Genomic DNA, 23985 nt, shown 5'->3' on the forward strand with positions numbered 1-23985 from the left:
GACAAATGAAATGCTAATACACAGGTTCTCTTTTTCATTTTTTAGTCTGTGTTTTTATTTTAAAGATATTCATCATAGAATCCTAAATTGTGTTATTCCAAACATTGCTTTTCTCACAATTGTGTTTATTCTTAAGTATAAAGAACTTCAAAGAATAAAATAGGTTTAAATGTAAAGTATTTTTGGCCCTACATATCTGTTCAAAAATAACATGTAAGGTTTTGCTCCTACCTAAAATGCCACACTATAAGAAACTCAAGTTCCTGCTACCCCCCCCCATCCCAATTCCCACCCCAACCCCCACCCCACTTATGTCCACTTTCACACATATATGTATATGTCTGTGAGCCAAACAAGTGCCTTAAAAGTTTCTCTTTTTCAAGCTGATGAGGATGGGAAGTACTCTGCTATTTGGGAGTAAAATGCAGGGATGATTCGTGAAAGTTGGAGTGTATAGCCTAGTGGTTAACGCCGGCGTCTCCCAGTCATGAGATCCGGGCCCGGTTCGATTCCCCGCCGACAGCAATGTGTGTCGTCTGGCAAGGGTGTTGTTCAATAACAACTTCCTGACATGGACGTTAAATGAATGTGTGCCGAGAGATTGGCTTCGGTCAGCTTGCGAGTCTATAAGCCTCCATGGCTTCTTTCGCGAGTTCCTGCTTGCGGGAAGATCACATATACATACATACATACATACAAAGTTATTGTATTTGCAGTAACCTCTGTTTCAAATGGAATTCAGCAAGATCACCTTCAAGGAGGCTATTGCATACGTGACTCAACCCCAAGTATTCAAAGAAAAAGTCTATAAGTGAAATAAACTTCGTTGAAAAGACAGCTAAAATACGACTGCCTTGAGGCGATAGATTTATACAACAGCAATGGGTCCCATTTCAGCGAATCCATGCCAAGCTACAGAAACACGCATTGGCTATGGTCAAAGGGTACTGAGGGTGATCTTTGAGCTGTGCTCCCTGAGAGTAAGTGACAAGATGGCCGCGATGCGAACGATGTAGTACCGTCGTTGACAAAAGATCTGTGACTGGCCGTCCCAGATAATTTTGATCTCGGAAACAGTGCTCTAATGGATAACAATTACATAAGGAAACGTTTGTTGGTATTTTTATTTATGTTCACGGAGTAAACAGTTTACACGACCAAATTTTATCAGTGCGTGGTGAAGGGCCCTTGACGTAGGTTTAAATTTACGGTAAGTCTCACCCTTCTGTTTTCGATAAAACCTTCTCTAACTTTCATATATGGAAAGGTAAGTCATTCCCCGTCATATTTAACATTTATTTAGCGAAGAACAGTTAAGAAACTTCGAGAATTTTACACTCGCACTCTGCTCTCTGTGTACAGCATTTCGCGGGTAAAATTTAAATATTTAAAAAATCGTGACGTAACAAATCTTTGAAAATATTGAGGGTCGCGAGGTCAGCTTTCCGACTGATAGACGATAGACTGTACACAAATCAAGCTTGGTGTTGGGTTACGTATTGGTCAATGACGTTCGTAGCGTTTAAATATTCATATTATGGGCGAGGTTTATTGGGTTCTAACGGTAAATATCTTGGAGAAAAACAAAGTTGAAAGTTGCAAATTTTTCGACTTTTATGCCACCATATGAAGTAAGATTTAAATAGATAAGCTAGTTATGTATGTCGTTATGGCATAGTGGAGTCAGTGAGGTTGAGAAAAATCATAGAAAAGGACGCAAAATCCTGCTTTCAGTTCCTCGTGTGTTTCTGTTTGTCTGGATTAAAAATCGGGCTGGCACGTCCTTGGTAAGCTATTAATTTATTTTCATGTCCAACTGTCACGGGGTTATAACCCTATCCCTGGAAACGTGCATCACTTGATTCGAGTCATTCTACGATAAACGCATGGCAGACTGTAGGCCTAGATACACCCGATTAACATTCGCATAGGAATAGCCCTATCCTATACCCTACACTGTAACCAGCTGTGTCTTAACGCCTGCGCAAGCCTCGCAAGGTAATGAAAAAATAGCATTCGAAGTTAGGCCTAGCTTACCACTCATTATTCTATGGCAGTAATGGAGACTTAGGCAAAAGTACAAGATCTTGCTTGGCCTTGTTTCGGAATGAGTTTAACATGTTAGGTCTAGGCTAGGCCTAATTACCTTTTTGCAAATGTTGGACAAATGATACATGTAAGCCTTTACCAGAAATAATGCTGATAAATTGAGTAACTCATGCCATAGAGAGAAAAGTAGTGACCCCAGACATTTGTCATACAGTTATTATAAAAGAGAAAACCACGACACTGACACAGTGGCATTCTGGACCTGGTCTTAGCTATACTGTAAAAAATAAAGTTGTAATTTAACTGTAAAATACCGGCAGCCAGGATTCCGGTGGGGCGACGTATTTTAACAGTTGCCAGTAGAAAACGTTAGGACGTTATTTTATGAGTTAGGTTACAGCTTTCATCATATGATTTTGTTTGTTCACATGAAAGACCTACCTATATCACTATAGACTTCCATTGCGCACAAGCCAATGTTTTGTCAGGGGTCATTATAACTACAGTAAGTATGGTGCAGTCCCGTAGAGCTATATTTAAGTGCATGTTTTCATTGAGGACTGTAGGGACGCAAGTTTTTCTGAGCAGATACAAATAATTTGAAGGCGTTGCGTGACGCGAGCACAACTCCTGGTAACCTTAAAGTTACCTTTGGTTGAGTACAAGAACCCAGAAGTCAAATGAATGTTTTAGTGCAAGAGCATTACTGATCACTTGAAGATAGTAATGGCCAACACTTCAAAAATCTTGTAGGCAAATGAAATAAAATAGAGCAAGGTCAACCACTTAGACAATTGGTTTTGGATTGTTGTCATTAGTGATGCAGTTTTACTACCTGATCATGTTTGTTTTGTATTATTGTATGTAACATGTAATTACATCAACATCTGTTACAGTACATTATCATTTACCTTTATTGTCACTAAGTATTAGATGGTCGTTGTATGTGGTAATTATTGTGTCATTCCATATTATTGTACTTTGAATTAATAGAAATATTTAAGACATGGGCAAGAAGTAATCTCGCTCTGCGGATTAATTAAAATGATCTGTTGCAGGTAGGTTTTCATTCAATTGACATGATGATATTTCTTGTGATTACATTGATGTACAGTTTAGCCAGAATTAGATCTACCAACTTTAAAAAGGGAATATTTGCTTTCTCTTACAGGGTTGTGCAGTAGTTTCAACTTGTCAACCAATTTCAACATTCTTATTGTGATATGTAGTCTGTTGTGACTGGTTCCAAACTTTTTTAATCTAGTACTTTGTACAAGGTAACAAACTGGCAATATATGCTTTGATAATGTGTACATTGACAAAATGTGTGGCTATGGAATCAACTATTATCTGACAAAGTAGGTGTTGGACTTCCTGACAAATAGGACACAGAGAGTATTTGTGAATGGCAGAGTTTCTAGCGATAATGTGATGAATACTGGTGCCCCACAAGGTTGTGTTTTATCACCCGTTCTTTTCACCCTCTATACTTCTGACTGTCGCAGCACACAACCCAACACGCATATTGTTAAATTTGCTGACGACACATGCATTTTAGGTCTTATTGAGAAGAATGGTGACGAAACCGGGTATAGGCATGAAATATCCACCTTTACGAATTGGTGTGACGAAAACAGATTACAACTGAAGGTGTCTAAAACAAAGGAGCTTGTTGTTGATTTCCGGCGTAGGGGGCACCAACTAGAGAGAATTGAAATTAGGAACGAGCCAGTGGAACAAGTCCATTCTTATACGTATCTGGGAGTTTCCATTACTGATAAATTGGAGTGGGGTGAACATGTAAATACTGTTCTGGCCAAAACTAATCAACGTATGTTCTTTCTACGGAAGCTCAATTTATTCAGACTAGACGCCTCTCTCATTTCTTTGTTCTACAATGTGGCCATCGAGACCATTATTACATTCTGCTTGGCTGCATGGGGTGGCAATACGACTGCTAGAGACATGGCTAAGATGAATACAGGGTCATTCCATGCCAACTCAACAAGGGCCCGACACCCACCGTCTCAGATTTTCACCAAATTCGGTGTGGAGTTTCATAATATAAAGATAAGAATCCACGCCAAATTTTAGCTGACAATATCAATCGGTTCGTGAGATATCGGCTTTCAAAAATTGGTGAAATTGACCCCCAAAATCCAAAATGGCGGCCATTTTGAATTGACCTAAATTAAAACCCCCGGACTTTTTCTTCAATAACTTCTCTTCTGAGTAAGCTACAGACATGAAACTTGGGATTATAGTAATTTAAAGCATGGAGATCCTCAATATGGACATTAATTTAATGTAGGAGGGTAATAAAGGTAAGTTATGGGGATTTTGAATTTTAATGAATGAAAATTAATTGCGAAAAATTTATTTTCACACCTTCTCATACATATGAAAAATTTTCAATGTGGGACAGCATCTATGAATCTGAAATTTGGCACATTGATAAAGCATATCACAAAGAACTGTCATGCAAAAAATTGTGATGGTACTCTCTCTCTAAATGGAAATATTTATTTCTGAAGCTGGAGCAAAATGTCGCAAATTTTCACAAATTTTGGCTGAAATTGCTGATATTCGTTATGTACATTCCGCCTTCGGCATAGGTAACAAGATTTTATGTCTGAATTTGCAGATATTGTGGAAGACATGTGACCACTCTTCTAGTTTAGCTAATTTTGAGGAAAATTTACGGTCCCAATTTTTTGTAACAAGTAATTAAAATGGCAGAAAATGAGATAGGGGCCTAATATGGCCCTACTTTGAGGGTACTTTATATTCACAAACAAAGGCATGTTTGAGATTTAATTTGCATAGGATCCTTGTTCAGTGCCAGTTGTACAGGAAAAGTGCCAAAAGAAGGTCAAGCGGGTCGTACGTTTTACGAACAGTGCCCTCAAACTTAAGAAATCTCACTTCTGGCCCTAATTGGGGGTCCAATTTGGGCCTGTGGGTTAATTTCAATATTTCTTTAAACACCATATTCCAGGAGTGTATTAATCATATTTTTAAATACTGAAGTCAAAAGTTTGTGTTTTATTTTTATCTATTCAAATTTACGACTCGAAAATTGCGAAAATCATGCATTTCATATGTATGAAAATGCTTGCACAAGCTGATTTGAGTAGTTCAAAGGACAACAACTTCTTAGTTTTAGCATACAGGTGCTTAACAAATAAGAGGGTGGTACACTAGCATAGGGACTCCCAATAAAGAGCACTCTCTGGGTCATATGCCCAACGATGCATGAGAACAGCGCCCTCAAAAATCACAATTTACCAATATTTTGGGCTATTTTGGGCATTTCAAGGTCAGAGTTGGTCATAATTAAAAGGGTTTTTCTTGGTTTTCAATACAAAACTAGTAAGACATGTATAGTTATGATGCAAAAAATAAGTTAAAACATCTTTTTGACAGTTTTTTAATGATCAGATGAGCAGCTGAAAGTGGCATATAGGTACAAAATAGCCCAAAATATTGGTAAATTGTGATTTTTGAGGGCGCTGTTCTCATGCATCTTTGGGCATATGACCCAGAAAGTGCACTTTATTGTGAGTCCTTATGCTAGTGTACCACCCTCTTATTTGCTAAGCACCTGTATGCTAAAGCTTAGAAGTTGTTGTTATTTGAACTGCTCAAATCAGCTTGTGCAAGCATTTTCATACATATGAAATGCATGATTTTCGCAATTTTCGAGTCGTAAATTTGAATAGATAAAAATAAAACACAAACTTTTGACTTCAGTATTTAAAAATATGGTTAATACACTCCTGGAATATGGTGTTTAAAGAAATATTGAAATTAACCCACAGGCCCAAATTGGACCCCCAATTAGGGCCAGAAGTGAGATTTCTTAAGTTTGAGGGCGCTGTTCGTAAAACGTACGACCCGCTTGACCTTCTTTTGGCACTTTTCCTGTACAACTGGCACTGAACAAGGATCCTATGCAAATTAAATCTCAAACATGCCTTTGTTTGTGAATATAAAGTACCCTCAAAGTAGGGCCATATTAGGCCCCTATCTCATTTTCTGCCATTTTAATTACTTGTTACAAAAAATTGGGACCGTAAATTTTCCTCAAAATTAGCTAAACTAGAAGAGTGGTCACATGTCTTCCACAATATCTGCAAATTCAGACATAAAATCTTGTTACCTATGCCGAAGGCGGAATGTACATAACGAATATCAGCAATTTCAGCCAAAATTTGTGAAAATTTGCGACATTTTGCTCCAGCTTCAGAAATAAATATTTCCATTTAGAGAGAGAGTACCATCACAATTTTTTGCATGACAGTTCTTTGTGATATGCTTTATCAATGTGCCAAATTTCAGATTCATAGATGCTGTCCCACATTGAAAATTTTTCATATGTATGAGAAGGTGTGAAAATAAATTTTTCGCAATTAATTTTCATTCATTAAAATTCAAAATCCCCATAACTTACCTTTATTACCCTCCTACATTAAATTAATGTCCATATTGAGGATCTCCATGCTTTAAATTACTATAATCCCAAGTTTCATGTCTGTAGCTTACTCAGAAGAGAAGTTATTGAAGAAAAAGTCCGGGGGTTTTAATTTAGGTCAATTCAAAATGGCCGCCATTTTGGATTTTGGGGGTCAATTTCACCAATTTTTGAAAGCCGATATCTCACGAACCGATTGATATTTTCAGCTAAAATTTGGCGTGGATTCTTATCTTTATATTATGAAACTCCACACCGAATTTGGTGAAAATCTGAGACGGTGGGTGTCGAAATCAAATTTTGCTTGTTGATTTGGCATGGAATGACCCTACACTTGTTAGAAAAGCGAGGCGAGTTTGCCGGTCTGATGATCTCAGATCAGTAGATGAGCTGCTTGTCAGGGTAACTAAAAGAAATATTATGTCAGTTACGTCGTCGGAACATCCTCTAGGAAATCAGGTTGAGTATAGCAGTTGAACTGGCAGGCCAATTGTCATCAGATGCCGGACAGAAAGATACAGACGTTCGTTCTTGCCAAGGGCCATTCTTAGTCTTGCCAACGAGTTTTGTAGGAAATAGGTTTTTTTTTGCCAGTACATGGATTTTTATTGTCTTAAGAAATGTATATATTATAATTCATATGTTTTGATGTATTTTTGACTGTTTTATGTATATTATACTGAGATGGAGTGAACTCCAATTCCTTTTATGGCCAATAAAGATTCTTATATCTTATATGATGTAATTATTTTTTTTCTTTTGGCAGAACTTGACATGGCTGGAAGGGACGTTAATCCATATGGTATGAATGTGAATTAGTAATTTACTTGCATAATTGTCTTTTCATTCCATTGCTAACAACAATATTTACACAGAAATAATAGTATATAATTTATAATGGACTACATGCAGAGCCTCCAAAACTGCTTTGAACACCAAATTTGAATACCAAATAATTCTCTGGTATGTGATGCTTGCTACTTAACACTGTATCTCAAATCATTCATTGTAGATGAACTTCACACTTGGTTTGTGAATTCATCTTATTAACTACACGGTCATTTGAGTTCAACAGTGGTCAAAGTCTGAATACCCTGACAAAACTACAGGTATAAGTTAAAACAAAGTGCATCTTTCTTATGGCTGATATGTGTACAAAAGCCTTCTGGAAACTGGATGGTATTCAAGGTCATTTCAGGTTAACAGTCAATACTCTAACCTTATTTTAATAGGTTTTAAAGGTCATGCGAGGTCAGCCCAAGGCAAAGTATGAAAACATTAAAAATGCAAAATTCCAGAAGTGAATCTTGATGAACTTCATAATTTGCATGTGGCTCCACATTAGTCAGTAAAAGAAACTTGGATGAATTTACTTGACTGTGGTGGGTCCTCATTATTACAAGAACCTTGATGATCATTTAAAGTCGGTAATAGTGTTACTGTTTAATGTTCGAATACAAAGTGTTTGTATGTTTCAAAGAATCACTAAGGGAACTGACTCTCTGCTTTTTGTATTGGAGCCATACAGAACAGACTGAATCCGTTCTCCAGCTGTCCCATGGAAACACCCTCTTTCATGAATAATTATGTCCAGAGCAATAATGTGAAACTTAAACAAAACATCCTGTCTCAAATTCATGATGTGTAACTCAGGGTTTACAATCTTGCAGCACAAGTTTGCAGTAAACAGTCTCTAGAACTCTGATAGGCAGTGTGGCCCTGTATTAGGTATTCACCTCGCACGCTATTTGTACATTTGAAAATGGTAATTTAGGGTCCGGTACTCAGGTGTTAGGAGTCCTTGAAATTATATTCTTCGTCACATTTACGCATGCTGCTTTTTGATTCTTTGCCGGAGGTGAAAGGAATGTGATGGAGATGGCATGTGTGTGTATTTGACACTTGTGGTCAACAGTTAAGTATAGAGTCTGAAAACCTTCTAAACATGATAACTATAGAAGTACATCTTTCTTGAACTTTGTCCTTAGTATGTAGATTCAGCTTGGTGAGTGCAAGGACCCTGTTGAGATTGGTCGAGGTGAAAAAGTGGCATGAGGTCAAGGTGTGTAAAAATGTGAAAAACTTGTGAATATGATACTCCAAAATAAAACTACAATTAATCTGTGAGATCTCCGATTCCATAATGTTCTATTGGTGAACAAAGTTTAACACTTTCCGTTCAGTCTGTTTGATTTAAGCACTCAAGTTGCCCATTTGTTCACCCTTTGGCTTCCAGGGGTCAACAGGTTGGCCCAAATAATCTCAAAAAAGCCATATTCTCTGTGATTTGATCTAGATGACTTAAGCAGTAGGTTGTGAGAATATTTCACAGTGTATTTCAATGTCATGTCACTCTCATACACTAATAGCAATTATGAAAGGGATAGATGGTTGATGGCAGAGCTGATTTGCTAGCTGAAATTTGGTGAAAGGAAATGTCTATTTGCTCATATACCTATGTGTCTATATTTCACATAGGAAGACTGTTCTTTCTTGATATTGAAATATTTTGGAATAAAAATTCTACACTGTAAAGTCCTTACCAGTGAATAAATTGGGTTTATGTCCACCATGGGTTGCTACAATCAGTAGCTGGAAATCTCTGATCTTTTCTGGTTATCATTTAATTCTAGGACAAATTTAAGTCACTTGCTCTTTATTTGACAGATAGTTATGTGGAATGTTTAGCAAATTGTTTGCCAATGAATCACAAAGTCAACTGACTTCCTGGTTCCTCTTATCTTTTGGTCCTTTTACAGTATATCTTGCTGGTCAAATGATCCCTGGTGTAATCCCACCGGCAACTTTAAAATACATCTAGGTTTGAGCCATTGTTGCAGGACACGACCGGCATTGTGTAATTTACAGAAAATGGCAGAATAGAATTTGACAACACCCATTGTCGCGAGAGGTGTTATAAATAAAAATGACATCTACTATAGGTGATGTCAACATATATTAAAGTTTGTTATCTTTTTCAGCATGGTAACATCAAAACTGCAGTTAATCTATCAGTTCCCCCCCCCCCCCCCCCGATGCTATACTTTTCTTTGTGAACAATATAACATAGATCTCAATTGATCTTCAACTATACATATATATTCATCCAGGAAATGAAATCTGCTTCCAATAGTTGATACTCTTGTGTTGGGTGCTTTAAACACATTCAAGTGGCCCTGATTAAAAGTGTTAATTCAAGAGGTTAACTGGTTGTCTGAAATGGCCTAACATTTCCCCAAGGGGTCAACAAGTTATCTTTAATGGTCTCAAAATTGGCCTTATTCTTTGTAACGTATACTAGGTGATTTTGGCTTTTGCAGCAAGTTGTGAAAATATTTCAGAGTCTATAAAGAATGTCATGTATCTCCCATTCATTAATAACAATAATTAAAGGAATCGCTGCAGGCAGAGCTGTTTTTCTTCCTCAAATTAGTAAATTCTACCAGTCAGTTAATTGTTTGATGCCCACAAGTGAGTGATGCAGATATGAGCTGGAAATAATTATTGGTTCTTACTTAATTCTTGGACACATTTAACTCACTTGCTCATTTCATCTTGTGAGATATATAGTTGTGTGGAATTTTGAGCAAATCATATGACAAGGAATAACAAAGCCATTTTGCTTTCTGGTTTCAATTTGTTTCAATCACTGTCGAAGCTTTGTAATGAATTGCAGACAACTATTACAACTTACTTGTAGCTGCTGGTGTACTGAGTGGAATATGATTAAAATATAATTATGAATAATCAGTACTAACTGTTTTTGTGCTCTTTGCTTTCCTTCAGGATTTGGGCTTTTTAAAGTATATGTATCTGATCGACTGGCCAATCTTGTTATCAGAAATCTTTCAACATACTTTGATATTCCGCCAGCATTTAAAGATGATGGACTGGATTTTGTCCACAAACTTGTCGATAGAGGTATTATAAAAGAAACTGACATCTCACAGCTTCTTAATGCCTTGCACGAATTGAAGCAATGTGGAATACAGGAGGACATTCAGAAAGCATTCAAACAACCTCAGGGTAAGTGATACAGTAATGTTTCATTTTAACCGTGTTTATTTTAACAGTGCACAATAGAACAAGGAAATGTGAAGCTGGGACTTCAATACGATTTAGGCTGTCAGTGGTCATCACTTATTGGGGTTCAATTCTGCCAATAGAGCTTGTTTGTAAGAATACCCGTCTCGTAAACAGGGACTCACTCACCAAGTGTATGGTGCATGAACTTTAAATTTGTTATGTAGATTACACTTAAGTGGTAAGTTGCTAGATTTTGTTATTGACCTAGCTATAGGTCAGAGGTCATGAACAAGACCTTGTAAACAACCTTACTGAACATCTGTAGCATTGGTTAACATGTCATACTTGGGTAGTAGGTGCAGGCGCCTTAAAGCAGCATTTTGCGTCCTTTTCTATGATTTTTCTCAACCTCACTGATTCCACTTTGCCATAACGACATACATAACTAGCTAATCTATTTATATTTTACTTCAAATGGTGGCATAAAAGTCGAAATATTTGCAACTTTCAACTTTGTTGTTCTCCAAGATATTTTCCGTTGGGAACCCAATAAACCTCGCCCATAATATGAATATTTAAACACTACGAACGTCATTGACAGATACGTAATATAACACCACGCTTGATTTGTGTACAGTCTATAAGGCAGTTGTACCAGGGAGTTGCATAACAACTCCCTGGTACAACCAACGCGAAGTCTTGAATCTATTTTTAGTAACGGCTCATAACTAAACCTGCATCTCTGATTGGTTGAATTCAAACTAGTGGGTTTGGCGGAATTGTATGCGATTAATTTTAACTGTGAAATTTGTCGAGGACACTCTTCTCATTTATCGACATAAATCGTTAATTACTCGCTAATTAACGCTCTTGGCAGGGTGAAACGTGGATGGTATCTTAGATTGCTGTTTTATGATTGATACATGTAAAAAAATCGATGCACATGTTAAAAAAGTGGAAAAAAGCGACCCAACGCAAAATGCTGCTTTAATGAGTAGGCTACTTTACTTCGAGCAGTTGTGGTTGGGGGTTAATGGTCACTTGAGGTCCCAAGGATTAAAAACTGAAAACAATAAACAAGTTTCTTCAATCGTTCTAGCTGATATTGATGAATCACTAATAGACTAAGTAGATGGGTGCCCTTTAGTAAGGTTTCATGTGTTTGTTCTTGGTAAAGATCAAAGACTATTTTTTGAGGTCAATAGATGTCAATACCTGAACTTCTTGTAAACTTGATAGAAGTAAAGCTGCAATGAATCTAAAACTGAAAATGTGCATCCAGCTTATTGAATTAGAGAACTGTGATGTTTTGAAAATTGCTTGTTTACTTAAACTTAAACGGATCACAAAATTTAGTCTCCACAGTTTATGTTGGATTTCATACATTCAACTCAATTGCTTTTGCAAACCAATTGTACTAATGTTGAATATAACAGGGCATCTGAGATTATAAAATGTCTTAAAATAAAGTAATGAAATGACAAGGAAAAATTAGAAATATTATTAAGGAAGGTAGCAGGGCATCTGAGTCTTGATAGATGATCAAGCCAATGCATATACTGATGTGTGTGTAGCTTTAAATGTTTGTGTAATGCAAATGAGGACATGCACACACTCAATAAATCAACAAAATGCTGGCACTTCATATCGTATCATGAGATGAGCTCTGTGGATTCTATGGTCAATATATGCACAATTTGGTATTCATAGTATATTTTTCATCTCACACATTTAGCTCAATTTCTTTTGCAAACCAATGGTGCTATTAATGCACTATTAGTATAGCAGGGTATCTGAGATCAATAAATGTCTTAAATCAAATGATGAAATGCACCAGCTGCTGTCAAGGAATGACAAAGTGTCTTGATCTTTCCCATATTTCATTTCTTCAAGAAGCACAAGTTCCCTCGCCACTTAAACCTTCCCCTTCTCTGCGAGGAGGAGAACCATCGAAAACGAGGACTGATGGTAAGTTCTCCACTGGAAAATTAGCAATATTACTAAGCGAATTGATCACAAAATTTGGTATTCATAGTATATTTTGCATTTCACACATTTAGCTCGATTGCTTTTGCAAACCAATGGCGCTAATGCCCTATTAGTATAGCAGGGCATCTGAGATTAATTAATGTCTTAAATCAAATGATGAAATGCGACAGCTACTGTCAAGGAATGACAAAGTGTCTTGATCTTTCCTATATTTCATTTCTTCAATAAAAAAAATAAATTATAGGTAAATTAATTATCAATGACAAGGAATTCAATTTGATACTTGTAGGAATAAAAGATAAGGGATAGTAGAATATTTTTAAGTAATAAAAAGAAAATTTGATATTTTTATCTCAATACATTACATGTATAGAGATATTGTAACAGTAAGTGGGACTTTCTCTTCTCTTAAAAATTTTTCAGCGTCTTCAAACAAAGTTCTTTTTCTCTGGAATTTCCAGAGCAAGAATATATCATATAGACCAACAAAAGTTACTATTTTTTATTCCAGAATTGTACCTCATTCTGTGACTTTTTCACCGATTTATGTCCAAATCGGGCCAATTTGGACTGAAAACACACTTTTTCACACCTGTTTTGCACACGCTCCAAAACTTATGTTTTATGAAAGAGAATAGAATAGAACTGTCTTTCAACAGTGGTATCGTCTAAGATAGGGTCCTATGTATTATATATTTTATTAAAATTTTAAACTTCCATTTGTTGTTTACAGGTAGGTATTAATATGAATTTTACTACATGTATATGACATTTAATGGCTTTTATTTGCTTCATTTGATGTTTAAATGATTTTTCTTTCTTAAAACAACACTGAGCTGCCGCCCCTACTTTTAGTAAAAAGGTCCGTTTTTGATGATTAAGCCCCGCCCCCAAGTCTGTTTTGTAGCAGATTGGCTATGACTCATAACAGCTACATGTTAGATATACGAAAATGGCTACCCTCGCGAACAATTTTCTGTTCTGTAGTTAGGTACGCGAGGTGTTAGTGTATTGCATGCTAATTACATTCTGTACTGCTGAATTCTACGTAACATCCATTTAAGGATAGTACTGGTGTAGTGTTCAACCGATTAACCTAATCGGAATCGGAATCGGTACGAATATTGCATAATCGGTACATAATCGGTATCGGTAAAAATTACGTGGAATACCAGTTATGTCATACCGATTATTCAAAAACATATGGAAGGTGAAAATATCATTATTCAAAAACATATGGAAGTTGAAAATATCAACTGATGAATTAGGTTTGTTCTTTTACTACGAAATATTAAAAAAAGGCACCCCCTATACGTCTTTCACAGTGTATACTTTCATCAAATTAGGCTGCCAGGGTCGCCGATTTTGCTTCCTTCGTGGTTATTGGCTGCATATTTCTTGGCACAGTAAGCATAGTAGCAATAGCAATTTCGCGAATTCAGGAATGTGCTGGACAGGGTAGGAAATAAGCGGGGGCAACGGGCGATTCGCCCTCGCAAGTGCTAAAAAGCCCTCCTAAAGCACAATTACGAGTGCGAAAAAGAAAAATGAAATATAAAAAAATCGCCCTCTTTATATCAGGTGTCTCTGTAAAATTAATTGTGACATGCGTGTGCTTTAGCTAGGAATTGCAGTTGCATCGCGAATCGCGCAAACAGTTTTCTCACCCCGCATCAAAATTTGAAGCAGTGCGAGAGGGTCGCGCACAATCACCGGGAACTTCCCGTGGTAAATTACGGCCTACAGTACCAGCGAAAATAACCTAAAATCCTCACAAATCTCCGACCACATAGTAGCCTTACTTCACACTAAATCAACTGCATGGAAATCTAAACTTGACATCTGTTTATTCGCTCTAGTTGTGTCGCAAATAAAAACTAAAAATATCCACGGAAACTGCAATCTTCGACCACATGTTAGCCTAACAACCACACTAAGTCAATGGGAAATGTAGCCTAACCATCGGTTTGCAAAAAAAAAAAAAAAATTGCGTAGCTTAGTTTACAACTTTCAATTTGCTGGAAATCGGCATTTGTTTGGAAGGTAATGTAAGTGATATGTCTTATAGAGGGAATGTTATATTTTATATTGGAGTAGTTTCTAGTTGTTATTATTTCTTTACATCAATCTGGTATTACATTTTAGAGTAATTTTAAACAAGTTACGATGGTACAATTTGCTTTTCAGTTTGATTGGCCTAAGCTTACACATTCTAATTGAACCTGAATGGAGTTATATAGGTAACGAATAGGTATGTTTAACTTCAAGTTCGTAACATTTCCATTTGTTCATAAACGGTATAATACTGAAAATAAGTACAAAATATTGTCGGAATGAAGGCAATATGTCATTAAAATTTACACTTTGGTAAAGATTGCAGATGGATGGTTTGTCTGAGATACTTTTTGAGATGGATATTTTGAGTAACTATTCGTAGCCCATTTCAAGCCATTAACAGGTGACATTTACGTCGATTGGTTAGGCCATTCGCTTAGCACAGTGCTGACTAGGTAGGATGTCATATCTCCGTATTTTGGAAATTTAAAAAAAAAAATTTCTTTCCGAGAAACTCCAGAGGTAATTTGGTACATACAAAATGGTACCTTAGAGCCTTGTATAACAACGAAGCAAAAGGAAACTGGGGAAAATCACAACAATAATTGTTTCTGTCAAACTTTATTGCCGATTTCGTATAAACGGGATATTTTCTCATTTTCAAATAATCGGAATCGGTACGATTATGAAAAAATAATCAGTAATCGGTATTTTCTGTTATGCATAATCGGTTGAACACTATAATGGTGTTCAGGTAGCTTTGCAGAGCAAGGGCCATGATAAGTTTGTTTGATTGCCCTTCATGTATTTTGTATAATTACGTATACACATTCTTGTATTTCTGAAGGCTATTTACTGTAGGCCTAGTGCAATTTAAAAAAAAAAAAAAAAACATATATATATAGGCCACTAGGCCTATTAGGCTTTCAGTGATAGCCACATTAGCATTGTACTGGTGTTCAGACAGCTTTTCCAAGGAAGGACCAGGGTAAGTTTGTTTGATGGGTACGTATAAAAGAGGAGCCGGCCATAGCATCACAACTTTGATAAGACAATAAAAATTGTATAAGGTTATGTTTTATTTATAAGGATATAGGCCTAAGATGTATAAGGTTATAAGAAGTATGTTTAGCTTTCTTTTGAACCTGTAATGTTTGACATCAAATGTACAAGGAATTAAAATAAAATAACAAAATGAAGAGGAACTGAGGTGGCTATTAGGGGAAGAGGAGGCCACCCATCACTTGCATATAAAAACTTGTAATCTTCTTTTACATTATTTTTTCCAAGTCATAAATCCATGAAATCTTCATGTCCGAAAAATTGAGATGGAAAAACGTGGGTTGTTTTGATATCTAGAAGTGGACACAGTTTTGATGGTAGTCACCACTACAGTCTACATTAACATACAGTAGGTCAATAGGCCTAGCTCTCAAGGCAGGCATCAAGAATATGGTCGAGTTGTTCGCCTCTTCTAATTTGGCTGTTGTCATTGACATCAAACTATATGACCAAAAAGTCCAACAGAGACTGACCTAAGATGAAGGATACCACATGAAAAACAAGTTCTTAAATATTCTATGACATTACTAAACCTTGCAACGTCGTTCTTTCGACTAACAGGCAATGAGCGCTAAAGGCAAGACTAGCAGGATAAAGTGTAACCTGCAGAGACTATTCGTGGCAAAGTAGCAAAAATGCAAGTTATATATTTGTTGTACCATGATTGATATTGATAATTGTAGAGACAGAGCAAAGATTTGAAATTAGGAATCAAAATTAAAACTTCCAGTATTGAGATACTGCATCATTGATGCTCTTGTTTAATTTTTTCAGTCTTTCTGTGGGGGTACCCCCTAAAACTTCCCCTACTCCGGAAGGAGGAGAACCATCGAAAACGAGTACTGATTGTAATTTCTCCACTGGAAAAAGATATAGGAAATTGGCAATATTACTATGCCCTATAGGTAGCCCGGCAACTGAGATTATAAAATGTCTTAAATCAAATGATGAAATGACAAGGAAAAATTTGAAATATTATTTAGGGAGGTAGCAGGGCATTTGAGATCATATCGTAGCATAGGATGAGCCTTGTGGATTCATTTTTTGGTTTCGATGATAATCGTAACCTTTGCAATCATGCGTGTGTGTGGGTGTGTGTGTGTGCGTTTGTGACGCCCAGCTTGTAAACACGATATCTCAAGTAGGGAAGCTTGGAAAGTTCTCATATTTGGTACATAGGAGTACCTTATTGAGTACAAGAAGCCTATTGTTTTTGGTGTAGGTCAGAGGTCATTTAAGGTCACCAGGGGTGAAATAGTGGAAAGCTTGTAAACATGATATCTCAAGAAGCAAAGCTTGGATTGATTTCATTTTTGGTATGTAGGTTGACCACATTAAGTACAAAAAGCCTATCGTTTTTGGTGGATGTCGAAGGTCATTTAGGGTCACCAGGGGTCAACTTGTAAAAACCTTTTCTTAATATACAGTATCTCCCATCGTCCAGCCTATAAGTAGATGACATGGGCGATTCGCCTCATAAGAATAGGAGAGCCTATTGACAATTGAAAATGATCTTACGGGCATCCGTAGATTTGAATCTGAACTCGCGACAATATCCCCATTGACTTAAGTGTGTCGCTAGAAGTCCTGAATTGCTATGTACATAGCTGCATACATGTGTGTGTGTGTTACAGTGTCTTCCAAGGCTTGCTTGCAGACCATAGATATATAAAAGTGCTAGAGATACTGCAACACTTGTCACTCATCCGTATGGATATTTTGCTAAAGAGTTGATGTGATTTTGATGGAATAGTGCACTTGAATGGCGAAGCATGCCTTCTCTAGAAAATATTTGTAGTTCATTGGTAGTTCTGGTTGGATGTAAGTTACACAGTTACCACGAATTTCAAAACATTTCTTGGCCAGCTGCCAAGGAGAAACTAGGTCAAGCACCTATGAACTTGAGATTTGCTTTCACTTCATGGAGTTGGCTGTAATGTTGGCCTAGTTTTTCTCAAGTACTTGTGAAACTACCATTGACAGGGTCCGACAAGGTTGATATTTTGGGACTAGTTGTGAATGGGGTAAGGGATTGTTTCAAAACATAACAGCCATGTGATCCAATGTCAACAAAGGTCAATTAGGGGTCAAAAACTAGTATTTTTGCAATAACTTGAGAACCAAATGTCCATCAAGGTTGGGAGTTACGCTATTGTAATACGATGGTAGACTTGCATTTGGGTGACCTTTGACCTCAGGTTGACCTCCAGTGACCTGTATTAGCTTCTTTCAAGTTGATTCTTTGAAGTTTCGTGGGCATATTCCAATCTAAATTGTCCATAAGTGGACTCCTCTGCAACCTTAATGTGCGAAGTTATTAGAGGTTTGGTTTGTAATACTTGATGTGCGGATTCATAACAGGGCAAGTCCAAGCTATTTGCACTGTGACGTACGGGACATTTCAGAGACTTAAATGTGTCTAAAAGTTATAAAAAATCTATTTTCCAGAAACTTTTTCAGGTTTTCATATTTGTTATTGCTGCTACTTTATTACAAACTCATGAAGATTTCCTACACTTGCTTTAATTAGGTCCCATCTTAATTAATGTACAGTGTGACGTACGGGACCAGAGAATTTTGTGTTTTTTTTGCTAAAGAGCAAAGCTTAAATCGCTCTGAAATTAGGAGGGCAGTGATCAAGCTGTTATAACTAGTGAATAGCCTAACCTTCCAAGGGCTAAGCTGTAACATATTAGAAAAAAATATGAAGCCATTCCAGTTCAGTGATTACACAAATGAAAATTGTCCTGTGACGTACGGGACATGTGACGTACGGGACAATTTGTCCAAATAAAAATTGACTATGAAAACTCATATTTTTATTCCTGAATATACCATAACAAGCTGATTTCTACATACAAACATTCATTTGGATATGTCAGAACAATGTCATTTGTAATTTAATGCCATATTTCCTTCTTTCGGGGATCGAAAAGAGCAGTGACTGTACTTGTGAGATCATTCCACTACATAAAACATGGAATGCGTAAAGTATAAATCTACTCTACACATTCATCAAATACTCATAACATCAATTTTAGCTTTGTTAGACCACAAATGATCCAAGATGCAAGTTTTGGTGCAAAACTGTCTCGGTATATACTGTACAACACTGTATCATACTCCCCACTATTGACCCTGAAGTTGAAATATGATCCATCATATTCTACCAAAATGTCCACAGTAACGTCCACATAATGTCCATCTATGAAACTAGTACAACAAAGAAAACTCTCTAGACCTAATACTGGTTACCAGACCAAATACTCATAACATCAATTCTAGCTTTGTTAGACCACAAATGATTCAAGATGCAAAGTTTTGGTGCAAAACTGTTTCCGGTATATACTGTACAACACTGTATCATACTCCCCACTATTAACCCTCAAGTTGAAATATGATCCATCCCATTCAAAACATATCAAAATGTCCACAGTAACGTCAATGTAATGTCCATCTATGAAACTAGTACAACAAAGAAAATTCTATAGATCTGATACTGATTATTGAACAAACTCATGAGTGTTTGTCCTCTGCAAAAATTGGGCGAGCAAAACTCTACACTTGTAACTAAAAATCTCAATGTCTACTAAGTTCAGGACACAAGAACATTGTTGCACAGTCATGATAGTCACACTTCACAAAAGGCCTACGAAATGTTGAAATGCAAACTCAACATTCTTGAAGTTGTCCTCATTCAATGTCAATGTTGAATAGCATTGTAGATGATTCTGTATCCCACACACACACACAATTGACTTCCCGATAGTATATTGAACAACACCTGGGCTGTTGGTGGTCATCAGTCAATGGTTTATTTGAAGCCATGTTGTGCTCTTCAGGCATGCAGGGATTATTAGTTGCAACTACCATCTTTCAACAAAATAGATTTGTAAGCATTGAAAGGTTTCCAGTTAAGGTCCCCATTGGAGCCCATGCATGTTTTTTATGTATAAATACAGGGTTTCCCCCACACTATGTCCCGTACGTCACATTTTGTCCCGTACGTCACATTTTTTATTTTGATAATTAGATTTGCTGTGAATATTTTTTCAATTTTTTTGGGATGGATTTTGTTGAACAATGTTCTTAATTAGAACTTTACAGAATATCACCAAAAAAAAATTGTTCGTCCATATCAAAACTTGAAAAAAAGTGCTGAAAATTGTGACGTACGGGACATCAGTATTTGGACACTAGCTAATTAGCATATTTAATTGATGAACCCAAAAACATAATATGTCAAAATTATTGGAAGGAAGGGTGTATCATGTCCCACATAACTTTTATTCAATAAGTTCATATTGCTGGCAGGGAAATAGAATTCCAAATGTCCCGTACGTCACGCTGCAATTTGAATTTATGCAAATTAGCCGGCTGTAATTGTTCGAATAGGCAAAACAATTAAAAAAAATTATGAAAATCTGAAACTTCAATAATTCAGCTTTAACATGACACCACATTTAGGGAGCTTCAGTAAAGTTTGAAATTTGGCTTCTAGGGATACAATAGCTTGGACCTGCCCAACATTGAGTACAAGAACCCTACTGTTTTTGATGGAGGTGTGTATAACCACGTACAGACTGACCTGTGTTAGCATGCCATAGTGTTATTGTAACAGCTAGTTCTGGTTATAGTAACAAGCAGAAGTCTAGTGCATTGAAGTCATCGAAACCTCAATGCATTTTGCATTCTGGTTTTAATTGCTATGGTCAAAATATGCACACCTATTGACTTATTACTGATTACAGGTGAAGTCTATTTTTTGGGTTTCATAAAAACCAATATGGTTACTTGAATATACCTTTGATGAAATTAAATCCATATTGTGAATCCTCATTAACTGAATGAATCATAGTGAATTGTAGTGATTATGAAATTGAAAATCTTGAGATCATGTCGTTCTTTATTTTATACAAAGTGTTTTAATGAATAAATAAGTATTTCTGTTCTAGTTTTTGTAGACTGTTCTTTCATCTAATTTTGAATCAAATTTGTAATACTTTTCGGTTGACAGAGGCAAAACGTACTAAGGGAAGGCTCGCAAATTTAACCGGCGATGATCGAAGGCCCAGCCAGCAGCACACCACTGCTCATTATGCAGCCTGCATATCGCTCACGCTTGAGTGCACACACCCACGGTAACTCTGTGAAAGTAATGAGCATTGAGCTCCCAACACAGAAGCGCTGCTATTGTTTGTAAACAAAAGCGGTACTTGCCTTTTCCTGGTCTGTGGTTTTTACGTAACAATGGCACTCTGACCACAGTAGGAGATTTATTTCAAGAACGAGTTGAAATCTTCATGAACTATTTTCGTATCGAATGTTTCAAAATACTTTCAGACTTCTTTTCCTGTACAAAGTATTTTCATTCACTAACACTGATCCATCTCTCTTTTCTCTACTCGAACAGTAAGTTCGTACACCTTTCAAATTTTACGAAAGATCGACCAAAATACTTTCGAAAAATTCACGCGAAACTGGCATAACGTGCTAAAGGCAACAAATGTCATGTAAACAAGGCTCTAGTACACCCATTTATGAATAAACCATACGACCACATCTGCTGTTAAGCGGGGGAAAAAGAAAGTATTTTCTATAATTTCCACCAAAAAAATAAAAAATAATTATCCTACCATAGTTAAGAGTATAGTACATAGCCTAACCACTTCGTCGGTTACGGATCTCACGTAACAACAAAAACACAACTAATTGTATTTTGCGAAGTTGACGTTTTCTACAAGGACATGGAAACAATATTGAGCATAGAGAAATTACCAATTGTGTACGAACAGTAAGTTGGTACACCTTTCAAATTTTACGAAAGATCGAGCAAAATACTTTCGTAAAATTCACGCGAAACTGGCATATCGTGCTAAATGCAACAAATGTCATGTAAACAAGGCTCTAAGTACACCCATTTATGAATAAACCATACGACCACATCTGCTGTTAAGCGGGGGGAAAAGAAAGTATTTTCTAGAATTTCCACACAAAAAAGGAAAAATAATTATCCTACCATAGTTAAGAGTATAGTACATAGCCTAACCACTTCGTCGGTTACGGATCTCACGTAACAACAGAAACACAACTTATTGTATTTTGCGAAGTTGACGTTTTCTACAAGGACATGGAAAAAATACTGAGCATTTAGTTAATCATGCCAAGTGGCCTAAAACATGGGATTGCAAGGTTTACTTTGATAAAGATGGCCATACTGTAGCTATTGGGGCTTTGATATCGTACTATGTAGCCTATGTATGGTATAGACTGTGCCTCGTGTATCATGGGGAACAGATTGTTTTGTTCATGCGGATGAGTCGGTTAGCTTGAGGTGTGTTTTATATACATCCATGGTTTTACTTTTTTACGGGGATATAAATTTTCTTGAACGTCTAAGATAATATTTCGCATAACTTTACCGATCCTTTACTGACTGACCTACTGTAATTAATTCTAGAGTGGAGTCAAAATAGTTTACTTCATGAAAAGTTTTTTGGAAACGTGCCAAAAATGTTATCAAACAGGTGTTAGACAGTTTTGCCTGGCTCTGATGAAATACTACTATCTCAAGTAACGTTGGCAAGTTGCCAAGAAATAAATGTCACGCAATGTGATACAAAAAGTCATATTACCCATTCATGAAAGCTTCAAACGCAAGTTTTCAAACATTGGTTCAGTGTATAGTACAATTACAACTAGTCATACCGTTGTAGTCTAAACCAAATTTATGCTTTATGCTAAACGATCTGAACAAACGTAATTTCTCAAACTAAATTAAAATTATATCATTCGTGACTTTGTTACAACTTACAACTAAAGCCAATTAAGTCTACTATGAATTAAGAATTATTCGGTTTCTTTATTAGCCATTCCATTTCGTAAAGCGCCATGCAATAACAATTTTTCTTGCACAAGTCGCGAACTGTTCAGGTTTTTTACAACCCGAAAGCAGCTGCGCAACGTGAAAGTAAGATCACGCACATGTCTTAGCCTACTGTCTGACTGCATGACTCGCGTGTAGGTGATTCTGCGTATAGATACGTACGAGAGTTTTAATGGTTAGGCTATATATTTACTGTCATTTCAATAAACTGTTTATAGTACGAACGAAAGAAAAGTCCCCACAGGTTTGAGAGATTGTCTAGAGCATTGATGATGTAGGTTTTTGTGTATTAAGGGATTCAAGACCAAACGGAGTGTCTCCGTTAGTTCAATTGCAAAACATGAAATGAAAAATAGCGATGATAGCGCCACGTAAAATTCATGTTACGAGCACAAACTGTCAGCAAAGTACACACTAAGTGTGTAGTAACTCAATGCAGTTACAGTAGCCTATATGTAGTAGCTTTATTGATAAACAATTCTCCAACCTGCAGAGAAAATTCTATAACCCTTTTGTGTACATCCTGGACCAAAGTGACCAGTTCATTGTCTGGTCTTCTTTTGTGCATAAGAGGCTTAATTTGTGGTCTCATAGTCAAGTGCATACAACTGTCCACCAACTCTTGGAAGGCAGGAAATGTGTGCGTTCAAGCATGACTCATTACCAGCTGGTTGCTGTGCTCATTACACTGGATAGCAACGGTTGGGCCTTCGATCATCGCCGGTTAAATTTGCGAGCCTTCCCTAAGCGCTTTGCAAAAGGAGGCGTATATAACTATGTTAGAGCAATGGAGCTACAACAAGTACTTTTCACATGGAGCTTATAGATGATATCTTTTTTTCTTCATTTCCCTACAGAGGATACAAAACCAGTATTCATCAGCTGTAGTTCTAAAGATCTAGCTCAAGTTCAAGAAATTGTAGCGACTTTTGAGGAGGCTCTAGGGCCTAAAACATGCTGGATGTATACCACTGGAATTAAGGGAGGACAAAATATTGATAGACAAATTGTTCGTGCCTTAGCTGAAGCTGAAGTGGTTGTTTGCATGATTAGCCAAGATTACATCGATTCTAACGAATGTGAAAAAGAGGTATGAGTGATTTTGATATTTCTAAATTGAATTACTTCTTGTAGTAGTGACTAAGGTGGGCGGTTCATTTGTAGGTTAGTACTGTGCTAAAATTAGATTTTATTTTGTTGCATAGTTAACATTGAGTGAAACTAATTTCACAAGTTTGGGATGAATTGAATTGCAATTTCATTTGTTGAAAAGGGAAATTAATGGAAAATTCTTTTGACAGATGCACAGTAATATGACATTTAAGTATTGCACACCGCCACAAAAATCATCTCTATTGTTTTCTTCTAACTCTACATACAGTTGTTTGAAGAGGCAGCTGCTTCCATGTTTGACAGTAAATTTCAGACCCTACTTTACTTCAGA

At 36.6% G+C, this 23985-nt stretch overlaps 1 protein-coding gene and 1 long non-coding RNA gene across 9 annotated transcripts in view; both read left to right on the forward strand.

The window, feature by feature from the left end:
- Positions 1-710: 710 nt before the first annotated feature.
- Positions 711-23985, forward strand: part of LOC139983325 (uncharacterized) — a 56572-nt gene continuing 33297 nt past the window's right edge. The window contains exons 1-6 of one of the 8 annotated variants that reach the window (XM_071996821.1): positions 1503-1787; positions 3043-3107; positions 7290-7325; positions 10310-10549; positions 12443-12517; positions 23399-23631. In XM_071996821.1, the coding sequence (XP_071852922.1) occupies positions 7298-7325; positions 10310-10549; positions 12443-12517; positions 23399-23631 (576 nt within the window). In that variant the 5' untranslated portion in view covers positions 1503-1787; positions 3043-3107; positions 7290-7297. The other 7 variants (XM_071996819.1, XM_071996822.1, XM_071996818.1 and 4 more) reach the window with 7 other exon arrangements.
- On the forward strand, positions 12874-13849 carry LOC139983366 (uncharacterized). Its single transcript, XR_011798633.1, has 2 exons — positions 12874-13748; positions 13782-13849. It is a non-coding gene; the product is annotated as an uncharacterized lncRNA (long non-coding RNA).

The sequence above is a fragment of the Apostichopus japonicus genome, chromosome 16 (genome assembly GCF_037975245.1).
Source record: "Apostichopus japonicus isolate 1M-3 chromosome 16, ASM3797524v1, whole genome shotgun sequence".
NCBI lineage: Eukaryota > Metazoa > Echinodermata > Holothuroidea > Aspidochirotida > Stichopodidae > Apostichopus > Apostichopus japonicus.